The 20,908-nt window shown below is 41.2% G+C and overlaps 1 protein-coding gene across 2 annotated transcripts; it reads right to left on the minus strand.

The window, feature by feature from the left end:
* Positions 1 to 3,838: 3,838 nt before the first annotated feature.
* LOC110990701 (uncharacterized) lies at positions 3,839 to 11,340 on the minus strand. 2 transcript variants are annotated; one of them, XM_087139514.1, is made up of 3 exons: positions 11,056 to 11,340; positions 10,254 to 10,313; positions 3,839 to 7,828 (listed from the first exon to the last, which is right to left on the minus strand). In XM_087139514.1, the coding sequence occupies exon 3, from the start codon at positions 4,724 to 4,726 to the stop codon at positions 4,298 to 4,300; it is 429 nt and encodes a 142-aa protein (XP_086995640.1). In that variant the 5' UTR covers positions 4,727 to 7,828; positions 10,254 to 10,313; positions 11,056 to 11,340; the 3' UTR covers positions 3,839 to 4,297. The 2 variants fall into 2 exon arrangements, with proteins under 2 accessions (XP_086995640.1, XP_086995641.1); XM_087139515.1 differs by having other exon boundaries at positions 3,839 to 10,313.
* Between the last annotated feature and the right edge of the window lie 9,568 nt (positions 11,341 to 20,908).

A 20,908-nucleotide genomic window follows, 5' to 3' on the forward strand; every position in this document is an offset into this window, starting at 1 on the left:
CATGTACATGTCATACGGTGATCAAATGCTCCATGAAATCAACCAAAAATTCAGCGCTATTTTAAGTTTTGTAATAGGCTTACAATATTACTTTAGAAACTTAGGATTTGGCACACTGTAGAGAATAAATGCAAACGACCAAATCTAGCCCTACCCCCAGAACTTTGGGGCCCGATGTCCGCTACGCATCAGCGAACCCCGCAGAACAAAATTTCTTTGACACCCTCCGTTTTCTCGGTTGTGTACCACAGTTTCGTGGATTCATTTCCCCCCTCAGTTCTGTGTGTGGTAGCTGACAATCTGTCAAGTTATGTGCGAAGAAAAACTCCAGCCCACATTATGCTGTTTGTCCAAAATCATGCAAGTAATTCCTGTTCTGTGTCCAGAATCACTTGGTTCATGTGTGTTCTTGTGAAGACGAGCTGCGACCAAATGGTTGATTACAGCTGCGATTGATACACAAGACATGGGAATTGGCTACAGCAGCTTTCCGTATGTGTATGTCATTCTTAGCCGTGACTGGACCGACTGCTTGAAATGGCAGTTGGCTGCGACACGCTGCAATCACAGGGCTTTCATTATTTATGCCGAGAGGTAGGAATGTCAAGCTAGACCTCAGTGCGACATGCTGCAATCACACGGACCAATCATAGGGCTTTTCATTATTTATGACGAGAGGTAGGAATGTCAAGCTAGACCTCGGTGCATGCACAACCAGTAGAGTACGGATCTCGCGCAAACCTTGGCCCCACTCTACCGTTGACACGAGGGACATGACACCCGGAGACCAGAAGTTGGTAGACTCCCTACATGCACCAGAACATACGCTGACTGAGATCAGAGCAACGGCTTTGTCTATCGTTGTCTCGCCCCCGTGTATTCCCAATTGACAGAGTATGGAGGGACAGTTCTTCATCTTGTGAACATACATGTATCATGAAATTATGTTCTTTTCAGATTGCAACTGATATAAAATGTATGATTCAGCATGGATTGGAGGAAGGAAACCTCCATGGATTCAGTGAAGCCTGAAAAACCGAAATTCGTCTTTGCCAAAAAAAAAAAGAAAAAGTAAAATAAATTTTTAAAGTTGGCTTCCGGAACAATTAAACTCTGATTCCACTGTTGTAAATGATTACCAAAATCATCACGATTGCTCTTTATTTGCTCTAAAGATGGGTAAATGTAGCTCTCTCTCTTGTTTAATCAACATGCAAAGAGAATTTCTAATGGTACCTGGACAGCCATGTACACCTGCATTCTCAGGGCAGGAGTGAGGTGAAGGTGCTCATACGTCAGTTTGTGTAAACATCGAAGACCGGGAGATGTACGCTCAAGCCCCACATCCCACTCGTACAGAGACAGCAGCTGCGTCCATGATATGTCTTGGCCTTTGAGCTGTGGAAAGTAAATGGACAAAATTTTTTCCAAGATATAAAAAATGACAAAGCATCTATCGCTTCGACAACATTAATTGTGCTCTGTGAATATACCAAGCCTGACTTAATTTTCATTTCATCAAACAAGACAGAAATATCTCGATGATTGTAGGGCATGTCCTGTGAGATGTGGTCTTCCATGATTCTCTTCACCAGATCGCTGTTGAAGCCTGAAGTTGGAGTTGCGAAGTGGCTGTATGGATGCAGCGTTGTAGGGTGAGGCAGCCGCAGGAACCCAGTATCCCTCATGAGATTATATGCAAATGAAGACTTGCTGTGTAGGGCGATACAAAAGCGTATCACAGCAGGATGCCATCGCATCGCCTTCCCTCTCTTGATTGATTCTTGGTGTTGTGCTCACAATAGAGATGCGGGGGATGAAGATTTTATCTCGTCGACAGTAGCTGTAGCACACTCCTGGAAGGCATTTTGCAGGGCAAAATCTTGGTTTGGAGTAAGCTGGACGCTCTTTGCTTCGATGATTTGTGAAATCTTGTTGCTAAGTATTCGGTTCCTCTTCGTGAGAGCTCGCTTTTGCGCCTGCAGGAGCGATGCTTTTGCTCGAAGCTGAACCGAGCTTAGTCTGTCATTCCGAGTTGTGCTGGGAGCATGACAGACAACAGAGACTTTGATCTCTTTACTCGACCTGAAAGTGAAGACAGATTTCCCCTGTGCAGTTTGCACAGATCACATCTACTCTGCGGCTTCGGTGTCAGAAGACTGCACATCTCATGGCGGATGGTTGGGAACGGATATGTCTGATAGACATCTCTTCCGGTTACGGTGACGGGAATCTGCCCATGCTCTCCCTCTTTTGACTTGACTAACTCGGGAAAATCTCCATTCCCCACTCACACATTCAATGATTCCATACCATCTATTACTTCTCCTTAGAATGAGCGTTTCGGCCTTTCTGCACGGCCCCAAGCTGGCCACACAAGTGGCACAAATCTTGCAGGCAGTGTGAAGCCATCAGTTGTGCATGTACATATCTGTGCTGCCCAAATCGATCAAAACACATGAGAAAAAAAGACGTAGTTTTGCTTCACTGTCGCTCCAAAATTATTTCGGCGATGGAACACCACAAACAAGCATGACAAGACCTACAGAAGACAAAGTGAAAAAAAAAATTAAAGTAAAGCCATTCTCGCAATCTGAAAATTTGTGTCAAAAGCAACGGTACTTTGAAAAAACATTGGAGTGTTCAAACTACCATGCAGCATGCATGGAAGAATGGCCAAGGTAAGTTCATCCAGCTGACCTGTAATTTAAATTACAAATTTTTGGTTTATGTTTTCTATATTTATGTAAATTGTGACCAGATGCAATCGATAAACAATACATGTATGTCACAAAATCACAGCCACATTATTCATATTATTGTAGCTAGGCCTAATATAATATTTCTGTTTGTGTGCCGGGCCTTTCGCTTACTTGAAATGGGAATTTAGGACCAACTACATGTAAATGTGCTTAACGTTATACACATTTTATTACAATTACATGTAGGCCCTCTATGACTTTTTTTTGGATGCAGAGTCTGTAGCATCTCTTCATCAGGTTCATTTTTTTCCAGCTTCATAATATATAAAGTTTTCCACTGGCTATTGTGGTGTTATCAAGTTGCATCTTCAATTTTCTTTCCATATTTCTCATGATTTTTTCATAACGAATTTTATTTCTTCCGGTGTATAGGCCTATAGTATACAAAAATTATTTTAGATCTGGTCAAGTTAATTTGGATTTCATTTTCAATTTAATACGTTAACAATCATGAAAAGTTGGATGATGACTGCTTCTCATTTGTCATCAATATAAATAACATCGGCGGAAACACAGGGAGCCTAAAAGAAAACAAAATCAAAACAAAAAAATACAACTTTTCGATCGATATTTTGACCAATTGTCCAGTACTGGGCAGCCATGAAACTAACATTTGGTCTGCACTGACATTTTGTCAACATTTTAGTCCATTTCCCAACCGCAGGAAATGGTCGGAAAGCAGTTTTTTTAGAAAATTATTGTATGTATGAATTTTGTATTTCATAGGTTTCGTATCGAACAGGAAAAGGGCATATCTTACCGAATTTTTGTCTGATTTTCTTGAGCGAAACATCAACCTACGCGAAAATCCGCACTGATTCTCATGGGTTCCCTTGCGCTTGCACAGGGGCTATGGAGAACAACTGCACATGCGAAAAGCATATTTGTTTGCCCTGTAATCTTTACTCCAGTGGAGAATTTCGCTGCAAGTTCTATAACCGTGTACGTTGGTTACCAGCGAACCGCGGCGACCATCATTGTGCACGAAGAGCAGTTGCGGTCGTAAAACTTGATGACTGCAGCGGGAGGCCTCCGCGCAAAGAATCCTGTAGCCTCAGAGCGAGTGCAGCTGTATGCATGTACAACTTGATTCAGGGATTCCTTCCAACGGGCATTATCCTTCTCTGGTAGGGTCCGGAGCATCCCCCAGAGTGTGTGGTTGAACCTCTGAACCTGTCCATTACCCTGGGGGTGGTAGGGAGTGGTTCTGGATGGGGTGATGCCACACAAGCTCTGCAACCGCTGGAACAGCTGATTTTCAAACTCTCAGCCCTGATCGTTGTGGAGTTTATGGGGAAAGCCGAATCTGAGCACGAAATCATTGAAGATTTTGTCTGCGACCGTCTTGCCAGATTTATTGGTGGTGGGGTAGGCCTGTGCAACGCGTGTAAAGTGTTCCATGACCACAAGAATGTACTCATAACCTTCAATGCTCCTCTCTAGGTGTACGAAGTCAATGGAGACGATCTCGAAGGGAGCTGTGGTCGTGATGCTTCGGAGTGGTTCCTGAGTCAGGCGGTTGGGCTTATGCTGCTTCAGACACTGACAGACATTAGTGACAAAATGCTCGATGTTCCGCTGCATGCGAGCCAGTAAAAACGGTCTCGTGCCAGGTGGATGACACGTTCAGCCCCTTGATGACCCATATCCTCATGCAACTCCTTGAGGACCTGTCGGTGGTATTTCTGGGGTAGGACAAGCTGATTCCGTCGGAGAACCCCGGCACTGTCAACCTTGAGCTTGTCTCGTTCTCTGAGGAGAATGTTGGCATCTGGGTGTTCCTTGCTTCTCTCTTGTGTAGTTGGTTGATGTCCTCTGTCAATGTACTTCATGGCTGGGCCAATGATGGCGTCTGCTTGAAACTCTGCCTTGATGGTGTAATGGCTCGGTGTCGTGTTGTCATCTAGACAAGATGTGGCGGTGGTAATAGCAGTGACCCATGGGCACTTCCCGACTCTCCCCATATGGCAGCCTCTACAGTGGCGGTAATATGGTTTCTGCTCACCTTCTCAGTACACTGGGTTATGGACTCATCGATGTGCAGGGGTGGTCGTGAAAGGACATCTGCATTAGCGTTGTTCCAGCCTGGCCTGTACTTTATTGTGAAATTGAAGTCGGCGAGTTCTGCACCCGACCGGTGTCCTCAGTGCAGCATTCAGCTTTGCAGATAATCTACTGTATACATTTATTCAAAGATATATCTGGAGATGCTAAAATATACATGTAAATTTCAATTATAAAAGTACAATTAATTAAAACATCCATGCATTGTTTTATGCACATAAGGTAACTTCAATGTGGGACGTGTGCAAATGATTTTATGAACAATGCACATTGCATTTGCACATGTACATGAACATTCCTCTTAAACCCCTACCCTAATTTTCTTACTTACAACCTGAATCCTGCAAAATCGTCCAATTCCAGAGTGTTAAAAGCTACAAGTATCCTAAATCCAGCAAATCCTCCAATCCCAGAGTGTTAAAAGCTAGGAATTTTCGGTAGTACACATTTTTCAAGACTAAAGGCTCATTGTTTGTATATGCAATAACTTTCAATGAAAGCATTGTACTGTTAGCCATCTTATCCACTATGTCTTTGGCGACTAAAGGAATTCAGTGGAGAAAATACATTTTTAGTTGTATCCTCAGCATGTCAGTTTTTCCCTTATGTCTGTTCATCTGGGCACTATTAAATAGAGGTGTGTATTTTAGGGGAATTTAGTAACAGGGTACCTGATTCACATAACAGGCGGGTACTTGTATTTATTCTGTAACCTTAAGGTGCTGTTGCTCTAGGATAGAAATTGATCTGAAATAACCAATGACATCTATTTCCCTGGGTCTGTCAATAATGTAAATATTGTCATCGCTTGTGTAGATAATGAGGAATATTATTGTCTGTAGACGGTGTCGTTAAACACAACATAACACACAACAGAGGGTTTAGGTTGCAGCCAAATATTAGGTAGACATGTAGACAAACACTCAAATCTGAAAAATATCACAGGCTTTCCCACAACCAACAGCAGATGTAAGAACAAAATTCTACATTCACTTATTACAGGCAAAGAAAAAAAAACCAATGATAACCAAATGCAACTGTTCTAGATTTAATGTAACTATACTTCAATTTATGTGTGGTACTGAGTAAAAATTTACAGCTCATTCCTTATTTATGGCATGAATATATTAAATAAATGAATAGTGTTTACCTTGTAACATCTAAACTTATGTATGTAAACAAATCAAAAATAAAAATTACCATTTCAAACAACATTCTAAGGACATGAGTTAAGAAAACGGTCAATGGTGGAATTACAAGACAGGAAAGGCATTTTTACAATACACACAGAAAACACAAAATATGTTGATCGTAAAACAGAAGCAGTGATTAAGTCCAATTATATTGCAGATGTGCACAGTGAGGGTGAGTTTGACACACTGTGTTGTCGATAGCTCGGGCATTAGTCGCATCCATTCTATTGAGTTGGTCTTCAACGCACATTTAAAGCAGGAAAATTCATATTTATTTCCTTACTGCTGGTCAATCATACATTGTAAACATTAAATGTCTCCGCATGCTACCTGTATGTTTGCACAAATAGTAAAAGAACTAAGAACTAAATGAAACAAAATTTGACGTTTTGGGTACACCTCACTTAATAAAACCTGTTGAACAAAAAGTCCAATGGCAAACAAGAAGTTACAGACAACTAGGCTAGTATCCTGTTCAAACACATACATGGGTAATTCAAGAAATAACTCGGCTTCCAGTACATAAGCTTGAACAAGTCTTCCAGGAGAAAACAGAAATTTTCAATAAACTATTTTCAATATTGTAAATTAATGAATGATTGCATCCGCACAAGAGTTAATCAATAAAAAGCAGGAAAAAGTTAAATGGGAATAACATCTTTATCAATACATTTCCACAGTTAATCTCCATCTTCACTCCAGACGGTGTTTATGGAGAGGATACATTACTTTCAATAGTTCCTAGGCTATTGACCTCCCAGGCAGAATGAGATGCATTGATAAAAAAAAACACCAAGCCAAATCTAAACGTGTGTATAAATGTACATGGGAATACATGTATATGGAAAAAAAGTAATTACACAAAAATACAACACTTAATACTAAATTACAAGTTTATACAACTCTACAGATATTTTGTTGGATAAACAACCTACTGTACATAAACTGTCAAGGTTTTCAATAAAGCCCAATTGGCAGCTGGATCATTATTAAATTTGATGAGGCAATTTGAAGTACAGGTAATAAAATCACAATTAAATTTATCTCTACAATAAGAAAATATGTTAAAAATAAGTTAAGCTTATGTAGCTTGAGGGGAAAAAATCATCAGAGAACTTTGTGTGACCAAAAACATAGCATTATTATCGGAAAAGCTGAAAAAAAGGAGAAGAAATGGTGCCAAACCTCTTAAGCTTGTAAGACTGTACAGGGATGGAAGTACTACGATGCCACAATTTAAATGATGGCAGGACACTTCTAATCATAAATACAAATAAAATGCATTACCCAGTAGAGGCAGTGCATATGAACCATATACAAATTACAAGATCGAAAGAAGACGTTCACTATGCCAAATGAGTATACAGATCTGATACCATCAACAAGTACACATTAAAAAGTCCTGTTTCAACAAAAGGCTTCGGCTTTAAAAAAGGTGCATGTGTATTGTGATATTTTGGACTCCTTCCAAAGAGTTACCAGTACCACTAGAATCAAGCTACACTACACACTGTTGGCACTTCTACGTGCTGGAAGAATTGGATTGTAACCTTGTTCATAGCAGAACACTCAGGCTACACCACACACTGTTGGCACTTCTACATGCTTGAAGAATTGGATTGTAACGTTGTTCATAGCAGAACGCTGTGTATCTGTTTCCTCGAACAATCATACAATGATGTGTCTTTGGCATAGCACAAAGGATTTTCTTGAATCTACCCATCCAAACAAAAGTTTGTTCACAACTGATGGTGTTGTCTTTCTCCTCAAGATGATCATCAGGTTGGTACCTGCTTCTGTATTCAGAATCTGCATGGTGCCAAATGAACATACGATCAATGCACTTTCGTGGTTACAACAACATGTGCAACCAAGGCCACAAAAGTGGAAGCGGTTTACGGGCTACGACCATATTATCTAAATGGCACATATTATCATAGACGATAGCAATTTGGGTCCAGTCCTCTGGAGATATCTGCTGGTAAAATAAAGGGACCCAAGAAAGCAGGATAATAAACACCTGTGATGGAGACTCATACCTGCATGTTCTCATTTAGTGGAACCCCACACACATTCAAAAATGTGAATTTGTAAATGGACATGTCCCTGTGTTAAAATTGAAATATTTATAATGTGCTGGGAATCTCTGAGCGACTGGTCCAGAAGGCATCAAGTTCAGCATCAACAATTGCAATTTTAAATGTTTTTCATTCTGCAACAGGTTATTTCTGATGACCGCAATCAGTCGCAGATTTGTCAACAATATTGCCATCAGCTAATTGCTTTTTGATTCCTCTTCGCATTTGCAGAGAAATGTTTTCAAAAAGAGAAGCAAAGTCGGAGATTTCGTTCAATATATCGGCGACCGACAGCCCAACGTGCCAGCACCCTTGCAGATATCATACCTGTACATAAAACAGTCATTGCATATACAAATACGTGAGCGCGGGATTTCCATTCAGCTTAGCGCGCAATGTCAGAGCCGTTTTAGAAACCAAAGTTTAACGCCCTCCAGCTTGTATAAATGAAGCCTGAATAATTATGGAAACAGGGTTTGGAAACTGATGGTGTGTAATGATAAGGTGCCAGTCACATGGTGTAATGGAATAGGACCTACATGTACTACTTCTAGGAAGAAGTCGACTGCTCAGTACATGAACCATATGCATCACTAAAACAACATGTAAAGTGCACAGCTAGTTGTACAATAAGTACCGTGTTGCAATGAGGAATGACTCAAATATCACACGAAGATATATATAATGTTTGCCTGGAGAAATAGGCTGCTTTCTACGATAACTGCCAGCTTTCCTATATAAATTGTGGATAAAAGTCTGTTTTATTTAATCACTGAACATGATTTTATAAATATACTGGCAAAACATTAACGAAATATAGTTCATAAATCCCAATATTTAGTAGTGCAGAGGATACCGTTCGACCAAGTCCAGCCCTTGCAAGAGAAACGCCAAGCAAGAATTTTTTATGAGACACAGAATACACCTCATATTCAACCTGGCCGACCCTCCATTGAGAAAACTTTTCCCAGGCATCGTAGCTCATCGACCCATGATGAATAAACATAAATCAATTCAATTCTGATTCAGAATCCGAATCATCAAAATCCGAATCCAAATCATCCGAAATGTAAACTGAGTAATGATACATGTATAATATACCCAGCCAGAAATGAGACCGAAGAAGACAGAACCTGTGTGTGTAGCAGTGTTACATGCTACACAGAATGTATAGTCAGGTGATATACAATAGGATATAGGCACAGGCTATCGGATGGTCCAAGAACCAGACCTTCAAGTGCATGCTAATGCTACACAATGCTAGACGACGACGCAAGAAAAGGAAGGGGCCGCAGCGTGTAGCAAAAAAGTGCTACACGGTTGACTTGTGCACAAACCCGCTGCTACACAGTGCTATATGGGAAAATGAAAAAGGAAGGGGCCAGGGCATGTAGCAAAAAAGTGCTACACCATAGACTTGTGCACAAACCCGCTGCTACACAGTGCTACATGGGAAAATGAAAAAGGAAGGGGCCGCGGCGTGTAGCAAAAAGTGTTACACCATGAGGTCATTACAAGAGCGCAGGGAGTTGAGTGCTGGATGCCCATCCGTGGAGAGATTATCATGTTCAGAATGACCCTGAATGATCACGGTTATTCACTTGTGAATGAACAGCCTGTGCATAGGTCTCAGGGGCCGTTGCACGATTCTTTTGGGGTACCCAGGTGATTTTGACACGGAGGGGCTCCCAGTTGCATAGAGCAGAGTATAAGCAAAATTCTTGAAGTCGTTTTTTTTTAATTGAGGTATCACAAATAAGTGGCTGGTCAGTGTCCACCGTAAATGATTTTTATATCAGAAATAGCAATCTGAATCAATGCAAATGTGGATCGAGTCCCTGAGGGTGGTATTAAGAAACTCCATCGATGTCCTTAGAAACCAGGTCACACCATGATCGAAGTAGACTAGTCTAATTTAGACAAACAAGTGTCATTTTGTCATTGTACCTTTGGGTACAGGCAGATGTTTATTATGGGGGTAAATTTAATGAGATTGACCAGCACCCCTCATCACACCAATACTTAATCGCTTTAAAAAGTAAATCCAAAAAAAGAGGTACATTCGGAGTGTCAAGCCTTTTACCTGTAAACCTTGTATCCTTTGCCCCTAACCGATTTATTCAAAACACACTTTCATATGAATGCAACCCCAATACCTTGCTTTGTCGACGTTTGCTTCTCTGTGGTGCCGTCCTCAAGCAGGTCCTGCAGAAACCCTTGAAACAAAGAACAAAGAAATTTTCATAACATGCCAGTTTTGCGCAAGTAACTTAAGATGGTCTGCAAGTCAAAAAAGGTGTGCCATATTTGCGTAAGTCACTTTGGAGTAGTGAAACCACTATTGGCCGACAATCTAAGTCTTCCCAATGAAGTCATATATATGACTTCATAAACTACCTTCCTTACTGATCAAAGTGGCATCCATTTCATGTTGGTGGCAGTGTGCATCCAAATGTAATGCTGTGCCCCTTCGGACTAATTAGCATCGAGTACACTACACTTTTAGGAACACAAGATTGCATGGTTCAGACCAACAAGTTCATGATCCTCAGAAAAGTGGTATTTAAAATACAATTTGCCATTAAATGCAACTTTCATAATGAAATCAGGTAAAAACAGACTGTTCTTTCAAAATTTCAAGACATTAATTAAGTTTGAAAAATTGCCACCCATTTTGTTCAACTTCTGCCCCCACAATGGAAAATACATATTTGGAAGACTGCAGCATACACTGATGTAATTTAAAAAAAAAATCCTCTGGTGAATATGAATTACAGCCGAAGCAGTATCCTGATGCAAACAAAGTTGTGAACTTTCACATGATAATACATTCGCCTAAGTTCATTGACTGAAATATGCCCTCCCTGTCAATCAGTAATAGTTGTATTGAAGTCCATCACAAGTACTTTCACCAGTCCGTTCCAATGTTCAATCACAACTTATTCATTACTGCCCTACCTCATCCCCCGTTGTCGTCTGTGATTCTGCAATATTTAAGGTCAGGGTAGAGGGGCTATCTGCTTGATTGGTTGTGTTCTCTGCATGTTTTCTCTTCCTTGAAGCACGGTCTGTAAATATGATGGAACAGCATCATCTTGTGTAATTTTCTTAAAGTTTAATGCCGAGCATATATTCACAAATTATTTCCTCATACCAGATGCATTTCTGATTAGTAATGGATGAGACCTCAGCCTAAATAAGTGTCCTTCAACTTGCCCACATCGTTTTTACAACTAAATCTTGTGCCCCCATTCTCGTTTGAAAATGGGTGTGACATTATTTTGAGATTTCAGCCAATTGCCATTTGGAGAGAAGCCAACTACATGTAGGTACGATATGAATTCAAACCCACCTAAACCACATAGATATTAGGGTTTCAACTCCCACTTTGTCCATCCCTTGAAATGAACTGTTATCCTATGTTTCTTTGGTGTTAAAGTGTAATTAGCAACAAACCACATTAAGATGAACATCAGTCTACATTTGTTACAATGGAGATGGAAGGCTTTATTGGACATGTACAAGTTTTCAATGCATTTTTAAGTGTTGGCAGTGTGTTGACGTTACTATCAATGTGTTGACGTGTGTTGACGCTAATTAGTACGACCAGCAAAAAGAGAAAATGAAAGCATTACTCACGCCAGGCTACACTGCAGCTCGAACAATTGCCGTTCAACGTAGAAGGTATTGCTTGCCTTCACAGACTGCCTGCTTTCCTTATACAGCTTGTAGCCGACTGTTGGGTTACCATGACAATCACACCGGTATGTTATGATGGCATCATGATTATGACTCAGATTACGATTACAAGAAATGCATGATGAATATGGGGGAAGCGAACAGAAATCAAGGGAATCTTCAGGGCATGCAGGATGAGAAATGGAGGACACTAGCGGGTATGTGCTTGAACTTGTTTCAGTCAGACTTGCTGAAGACGTGTCAATTGGACTTCCTGAAGACAAATTCAAAGACGGGTCGTTTGGACTTGATGAAGATAAATTCAAAGATAGGTCGATTGGACTTGCTGACGCCGAAGGTGAAGACACATTCAACTGAAGCCTAGTCGACAACAAAAATTCACACAGGTGTACATCTGCTCCCAGAGTTTCACTAAATATGGATGCGTTAAATGAAGACGACACGTCACTGACTTCAATGGCTCGTTGAATTCGGCAAACTTCAAGAAATCCGTACTTCGAAACGACAACTCCAAACTGTTCCTTTGTGCTCAGCTGATTGAAAGAAGTTAACATGATGTCTAACTTTCTCAACGCGATCTGATACTGTTCCACTACCTTGTCGTCTTCTTCAAGTCTACTTACAAATGCAGCTAAATCAACTTTAGAAACCTTTGTCTTTGGCATCATGAACAGAAAACATGCTAAACGGCGATTAAAGTGAAGAAAACTGGCACAATGTACACTGGACAAAACTCAAACAGCACATGTGAGTCAGAGGAAAGCGTGCAAGATTATAGGCCTGTGCCGGGTACCCGGGTACCCGGGTACCCGCCCGTCGATTTCAAAACCCGGTTCCATTTTTCCGGGCCGGGTACCCGTAAAAAAGTAAATAAATTAGGAACAAACATTCATGCATAAAATGTCTGTGAAATTTCTTACTGAAGGACAGACTTCATGGAAAACCACCGTGCCGATGAAAACCCGGTCCCGCGGTCATACATGAAACTTGAATTCGGAGATCGACAGCTAATTTTGTTACCCACTCCGCCCATTGTACCGCAAGTCGTTTTCCTAGTTCCGGAATTTCCTAGTTCACAAGAGTGAAAAACCACTAAAATTCACCGGCGATAGGTCACTCGCAACGTGTGATTTTAAATATTTCTTTAAATTGAATAGTCATATAAACCTTTGCATCTAATGTCCACTTAATTAAAATGACTTTTTTAGAGTTTCTGTTTTTGTTAATTTAGCGAAAACTGCAAGCTTTTCCCCCACTCTCGGATCGCGCGGCGTTACCACGCAAAGTCGTTGCGAACTCAACTACACGGACGCAGCAGAAATGTATGTGACGTAATGGGTTCGTCAACTGTGCGGCGCGGGGAGGATAACGTTGATAGCTCACTGTACAGTTTAAAAGTCGAGTCAAACCGTACGCAATTTCTACCTTTTTAATTCATTAGAATTCATATTTTTCATCTAATTTTCTCAAAATTAAAAGATTCTCTATTAGAAAAGCAACTTTTTACAATGGTTTTGGCTGAAAATGGATTTTTCGTGTGATTACTTTTTATTTGTGAAGACGTTTTAGTCTCGATCCTAAACTGATCCAGAACTAGGAAAGGTGTCATCATCACTTTCGTCGATCGATCCTGTGAATCCAAATATAAAAGCTTAGATTTTGAAAAAAAAAATTGAAGTATATCCAAACACAAAGTTGACTTCTGACCATATTTCACTCGAATTTGAGGATTTTTTAGCTGCAGTCTTACTGAATAATTTTCGCGATCCGGAACTAGGAAAATGACTGTACCAAACCTATATGAACAAGAGACCGAAGGAGTTTTGTCTTATGAGGGGGGAGCGCTGTTGATGTACACTTGCATGACTGTATTTGTAACTATCAAACCCTGTCGGCCTAAATGACTTTTGTGCAGAATAAGTAGTGCTTACTGTTTGAATTAAGAGTATTTTTGTCAAATAAAACAATATGAATGAAAATTACTTTATGTCGGGATTGACGACGAAGCGAGAGCGGATTGTGTAATATTCCTGCGGTACTGGGACTCCACGCCGCGTGCGGTAAGTAGTGATCACGCACAAATTGTGCGGTTGATCGGCCTCTTTTTATAATCAAAGCACTAAATGTGCGCTACAAACCCAAAAGAGTCAGAGAACCAGTTTAGTTAAGTTTTATACCAAGAAATATTCCGTTTCAAAATTATTTTAAATTAAAGCAACTTGAATTTCCTCAGTAATTCACCGGAACTGTGGATGAGGAATTGACCAAAAAAGCAGGAATGATTTTTTTCTGTATGTACTAAAGCATTTCAAATCGAAGTATTTTTTCATTCGAAAAAAAAAGGAAATGTTGACAGGTGCAAGTCATAATACAGTCGGCCAATCAAATTTTCCTTGTCGAAGTACTTATGCATTAAAATCTCGACAATTTGAACCTCAGGGGAATGGAGTTATCCTGAAAAAGTATTTATAAAACTAAACCACTTCATTGTGGTACGTACCTTCGTGTGGAAAAACTTTCGTATCGCTTAGTCATTTAACAACATTGAGCGCTGCTATTTTTTTCACTTGGGCTTCCTTATGTGTGGTCACATGACCTTTCTTTTTACGGTCACATGGCTGCTGCAGTGTCAGCGATTGGACTGCCTGAAGGGGACTACAATTGGGCCCGCGTTGCAATCAGGTTAGTTTCAGCGTCTTGAAAGCCAGGATTACACAGTTGCAGCTACGTTGATTTATGCAACGTACTGGTCCTCGTCAGAAAGGAAATGAACTTGCGATGACTCCTGGCCCTATATAGACTTCCGATTCTTTCAACGCCGTTTGAAGCATTTTGGTGGCGGTTTTTTGAATCAGAAACTTCAAAATAAGTGGATGTAATGGTGTGGGCATTGTTCGAGTTACGGTGGTATTTTTGTACATAAAACTTTGAGCCTTTTTACCCGTGACGTACAGAGCACTGATCTGGTCCGCACGTGACACGACCAGCGCTCACCATTCGTGCACGCCACATGCGTTCCGCGTGTCCGTGGTCATGCAGCATCCGGGACATTTCCTTTGAGCGTTTGCAGGTGCGTATATCATGTACGTGGTTTGCAGCTCTGTTCTTTTTTCTGACGTTTCCCGTGAAGATTTGTTTTTCTGTTTCATACATCCACACAAAATTTGAAAACTGAAGATAACAATTCCGTGTGATAAAAAGGTAGGAGAGATTAACTCAAACGTTTAGAACAATGTTCTGCTTGCTTCCTAGGTACCAAAAAGAACCGTGTTTCGGGCATGTGATCCACCGGGTTGCGCGCAATGCCATTATCAGGCGATCTCTTTTCCGGGTACCCGATGTTAACAAAAAACGGGTACCCGGTTCTAAAAATACCCGCAAATGCACACCCCTACAAGATTAAGATAGAAAGCATGCAATAAAGTTTCACAGGTGTTCTGTTGTAAGCGTACGCGGACATGTGATGCTTTTGCTGCATACCAGTGAACTTCTGCTCGTTAATGCACATGCTCAGTTCTGTAGCAGTGTAGCGGTGCTACGAGGAAGACCATGTGGATTCGGCCATCTCATTTCTGGCTGCATATGGAGCAATGGTTTATTCAAATATATCAAACAGGCATCTCTGTATAAATGACTACACATATATTTAACAAGTACTGGTATCACATCACTCCAGATCTAGTCACATGCAAACATTATTTAAGGAAGGTGTACAGCAAAATCTTCAATAAGTGAAACTTGAAGGAATTAGAATTTATTAGCAGAGTTTTGAGTTAAGGAGAGTTGTAGGTTCTTCTGGGGCTGTGACAAGTAAATTGTGTAAATAAAACTAAACAAACTACAGTTGACTTAAATAATGGGACACAGAGTGATGAAAGCACAGGGTGTACGGTAAAATTTTGAATAAGCCAAACTTCAAGAAAGTTTAAAGCAGATTTGTATGGTAGTGTTTTACTGAAGGGAACGATTTCTTTCTTTGACTTTTCAGAGTTTGAGTTATCGAACTTTCACTACACTTGTACACAATAAGCCAAACATATCTTTGTACTTGGGTAAATCTACATGTACAGGGTGTGCTTGGTTTAAAAATTTATGGTCTAATCATCGATTGTATGAAAAATAATGCAACCAAATGTTCAAAGGCAGAGCAACAGCATAAGGGAAATGTGTGCACAAGAAAAAACCATTTGGCATTAAAGATAATTGCTCGAGTTGAATAAAACAACATGAGTACATTTTAAATAGTATCAATAAAACCAAAGTCACTCCAAGTTGTCTTCTGATAAATGTAGTGTACTGGCTATACCCATGGCATGTTCTTAACCTGTTTTTGGCACTTGGCATTAATACTTTCACGAATATTGCGAAGCTGGGGGCCTGAGATGCTTCCAGGAAAAACCTTCACCTGTTCCAGTATTGCTTTAAACTGGCTCTCACTAGTGAGTGCTACCTTGATTGTAGGCCCATTCTTTGCAGAAACAATTCTGCCACTGAACGATGGCTCGGCAAGTTCTTCGTTTGTGTAGAACACCCCCAAAAATTTCAGGGCGAGAGTCTGAGCATTCGCAGACCTCTGGAAAGCGTCCATATACACCCCTTTGGACATGGCAAGGGTTTCGCTCCCGTGCCCTATATAGACTGTATCAGAGCACTGATTTAATCTTATATTCTTGTCGATGGACTGTATCAGTGTCTCCTTCGATAAAAGATGGCCCCTGCTCAAGATCAATAGAAGACTGTTGCGAATGATGAGCTGCAAGGGTTTTGATCACCTGGGCAAGGGCTGCAAAGTTCATGTCAGCGGATTTCTGAGATGCTGCCACCTCTTTCTCGATGGACTCTAGCCGGGCCAAGAGTTGCCTCTGCAGCGAAATGACTTCACACAGCACGTCATCACACGCCAAAGTGTGAAAAGATGATGGTACTTTCCCATTCAGTGACACTTCGTCTCTGGTGACTTGTAATAATTCCTGGTTGGAGTATGTAAACTCATGCCTTTTTTGTGTCCAAAAATTTGGATTATGGACGGACATAAGAACGAGACCAATCATTTAGTTTATTTGTCGGTTGACTGGTGGTGCTTTCCTCCCTTCGTATGGGACTCATCAGTTGCAATATGGGTGATTCTGGAAGCGGCATTGTACGAACTCACATGTGATTCATGATTGAAATTTGTGGGCCAAAAATGGGCAAATGCCTGTGTAATAGTAGGGAATTAGAGCAGCCATTTTATTCAGTTTCAGTTTGTTCAGCAAGTAGGGAGAGCAGTATATTCAGTGTTTCGTCCTCTTCTTCTGGTTGTTTGTAAAAGCCCGAGTCAGTTGGGATTGGATTGGGCTTCGTTATGTTAGATGGTAGTTTGGCTCGCACTAGTCTTTCTCTTATGTTTTGGGCTTTTTTGAAAGCAATGAATGGGGGTTACAGAAAGATTTCCGAGAGTAATCCATTGCTTTGTATGAGGTGCCAATGTTTGTTTAAAGCTCGATGAAGATCACGGTGGGTAATGGCTGGGTTATAGGTGGTAACGAAGACTTGTTTGTTTTGGTTTTTGTGGTTTGTTGCATCCTTCGTATTGTTTATTAGCCTTGATCGTTCGGCATGTGAGACTTTGGATGTAGTTGCTTTGATTTCTGTTGGGGTGTATCCTCTGTTGAGTAGTTTTTCCGAAAAAGATTTGACCTTGAGTTTGAAGTCCTCCTCGTTTGTTGTGTTCCTGGCGTAATGGAGGGTTTAGCCATATATGAATGCCCAGAATGTGTGAGGTAGGTGGGAGGAGGTTTTATGGAGATATTGGAGTGTTTCCATGGGTTTCATAGATCTTTGTGTCTAGAATGCCCGTTTCATGGAAGTGTTTTCCTTTGAAAATAGTGAGGTCGGGGTAGTTTATTGTTTCGGAGGCCTCGTATGTGAACTTGAGATTTGGGTGAAGTTCGTTCATGTGAGCAACAAATTCTTGGAATTGGTTGACATTTCCGCTGTAGATGACTAGTATGTCATCTCTGTATCGCCACCATATGAAGATGTTGTATGCTGCATGGAGTATTTCGTTCTCAAATTTATGGAGGGTAATATCACAAATTTCTGGGCTGGCTGTGGAGCCTATGGCACATCCAATTTTCTGGAGAAAGAATTTCTTTCCGAAGCGGAAACAGTTGCGGCCGAGGATGAGTGCCAAAAGTGATTGGACGTAGGTCGAGTTGGGTTTTGTGATAGTGTAGTTGGATTTGTTCAAAGCGTCACATACACATTGGATTGCTTCTGCTTGGCGGACATTTGTGTACATTGAAACAGCATCAGTGCTTGTGGAAAGGTTGTTCCTTCCAATTGGCACAGTAAGTCTGCTGTGTCGCAGACATATGTTGGTTTCGCGGTTACTATGGGAGGGAGAAAGTAGTCAATATATTCAGAGATTTTTGGACTATTGGATTTGTTGGACTTGTGCATCTGCTTATGATTTGGCGTCCAACAAAGGGTTCTCCCGGTGGTGGAGTTTTATGTCTTTTGGGGAGGAAGTACACGGTTGGACTTTGGCATTTCTGTGGAAGTGGATTTGAATAGCTCAGAGTGACATTGTCGATTTGGTTGTTGTTTTCATTTCATTGAGCATGTTGTGAACCAGGGTTGTGGTTTGCGGGGTTATGCCATGGTCCAATTCAGTGTAATGGTGGGACTCAAGATGCCGGGAACCCATGTTAGGGTAGTCCTGGATATCCATAATGCAGATACCTCTGCCCTTGTCATAGGGTTTAAGTACGATGTTGGGGTTGTTTTTAAGCCTTCTAAGAGTGGCTAGTTCAGATTTGGAAATGTTGTTTTGCCGATATTGTAGTCTGATGTGGGCAAGTTGGAATTTAGTGGCTTCCAAGTATTGTTCTAGTGTTGCACTCGGTGTGGATTTTGGATGCCAAGTTGATTGAAGTTTGAAAGGATGGTTGTTGGATTGTTTGTCGTGCATTAGAAATGCAATTCTGAGTCTTCATTTTGAAGGCGGTTATAACTTTTATAAGTTCGGTGTGGTTTGATTTAGCGGGAGTGGGAACGAAGTTGAGACCTTTTCCTAAAGCAATCTTTTTAGTGTTTATGAGTGTCGCTTTGGATTGTTGGTTATGAACGTTTCAAATTGTTCCGCTAATCGATTCATCCGGTTGGATTCGGTGATTTTGGCTTTGTTTCGGCAGGTTGTGGAGAAACAGTTCATTTTGAGTTGACTGAGTGTTCTCTTCTTTTCTTTGTTTAATTTTCTTTTGGCCATTGCTTTGGTTTTGAATTGGTTAAATTAAGGAGGCTCCATCACAGTATATGGCTGTATTCCTCAGTTCACTATGTGTGAAGTGAAAGTATAGGGAATACTTGGGGGTATAGATTTTATTCCTTTATTCAGATGGGAGTTGTATGTGATAGCATTGGCTGGAAATATTCTCTTTTATGGAGATGGTGGTCTTGAAAAAGACCGGTTGGTTGGAAGAGACTTTTCTATAGTTTTGGTTTTGGTGTTTCCTCTTCACTCCTCGTGGTTGGGTTTTTTTGCCGAGTGAAGTACTCGAACAAGTTGCGAGCTTTGGTGTGATCTTGGCTGTGGAGTTCTGCACCGATGGTTTAGAGGGCCTTGCGTCTGGCAGAAGTGAGTTGTTCCTCCGTCCTAACCAGCTGGTGCTGGTATTCTTCAACAGTGAACTTGGTGAAAAGTAGCACCGTGCGGTTCTCCAGCTGGTGCTGGTATTCTTCAACAGTGAACTTGGTGAAAAGTAGCACCGTGCGGTTCTGCAGTTTCTTCCACCGTTCGAAGAAAGAGCTCTGGAACTTGAGTGGTGTGGCCGAGGTGGACGTACCCTGATGTCAATGTAGCTTGGTGGTATTTGAGTCTCAATGGCCTTTGACAGAGATAGTGTTTGTCGGGTTATGTGAGTATTAGCTGAAGTACATGTAAGTCTGTTGACTTTTTCTGCCAAGCTCCTAACCCATTGAAATTGTGTGTCAGTTAGGCGGTGTGATTGTAGGACCCGTTCTTTGCTGGTTGACGGTGCCGGATCAGGGGACTGTATGTCCAGTGACAGGAGAAGTGAATCGTCGTCACTGGACGTATCTTGGGGCTGTTGTTGTCTGCAGGGGATGTCCAAGTCGGAGCTAGGCGATGCTGACCGTTGAGCATGGTGGCTGGCCTTGATCTTGTTCTTGCCCGAAGACTTGTTAAGTTTAGACATGTTGTCTGAATGGCTGTGAAATGGCCAGATAGGTGTTTATAAACTGTTGTTTGTGTAGCGTGGCAGAGGGTGCACTGAAGTGTGGCAAAAGAACTGTTCATTGTGATTGGTCAGTGCGTTGTCCAATGGGTGCGCTGATGCGCTAGTAGGAGGAATCCCAGTGTTTTCAGTTGGTGTGTGTGTGTGTTTCTTTTTGGGTAAAAAATGCTTTTGGGGGGGTGGGTTTGGGTAAGATATGACTGGAAGTTGTGGATAAGGGAAACCTGTTGTTTTAGTTTGGTTTGTGGGTTTTTAGCGAAAATCGTATCTAAATCCTAGGTGATTTGGGGATTGTGGTTACATTTTGCTGAAATTTTGGTGTTTCCCAGATTGTGTTAGTTTGTTTGTAAGCCGTAAGGCCCTTGTGGGTTAGCCCATTGCCAGTTTTAGGAATGTATACCCAAAGTGTGTTTGTTGGCGTGGGCGATTATGTTTTCCGATTGCGGAAATGGGGTGGGATTCCGAATAATGTGTGTTACAAGTGTGTCAGTGTATGTGGCCGAGATTGGTGGTGCAAGTCTGTGGTCATACTCGGTGTACGGTTAACAGAGAGGGAAGCAACCTGAAGATACCTTGCTTGCTAAACAAGATGGTATTCTCGGGCAGTTTGTGTAACCATCGACCGACAATACCCCCTAAAATAGCAAGGAGTATGTCATAGGAGTGTGAAAAGATGATGGTACATTCCCATTCAGAGACACAATTTCCATGTTAATTCTACATTTGGTGTTGGTAAACCATCATGCAAACTGTGACAAACAAAACTTTAATGAATACCGGCCGCCACCACTCCGTTTGGACAAATACATTCAACTGACATTACTCTAGCTCATCAATTGTTCATTTTCAGGGGTACATGTACTGTACATGTA

The sequence above is a fragment of the Acanthaster planci genome, linkage group LG07 (genome assembly GCF_054643075.1).
Source record: "Acanthaster planci isolate LZ-2023a linkage group LG07, COTS_SCS, whole genome shotgun sequence".
In the NCBI taxonomy this organism is placed as follows: Eukaryota; Metazoa; Echinodermata; class Asteroidea; order Valvatida; family Acanthasteridae; genus Acanthaster; species Acanthaster planci.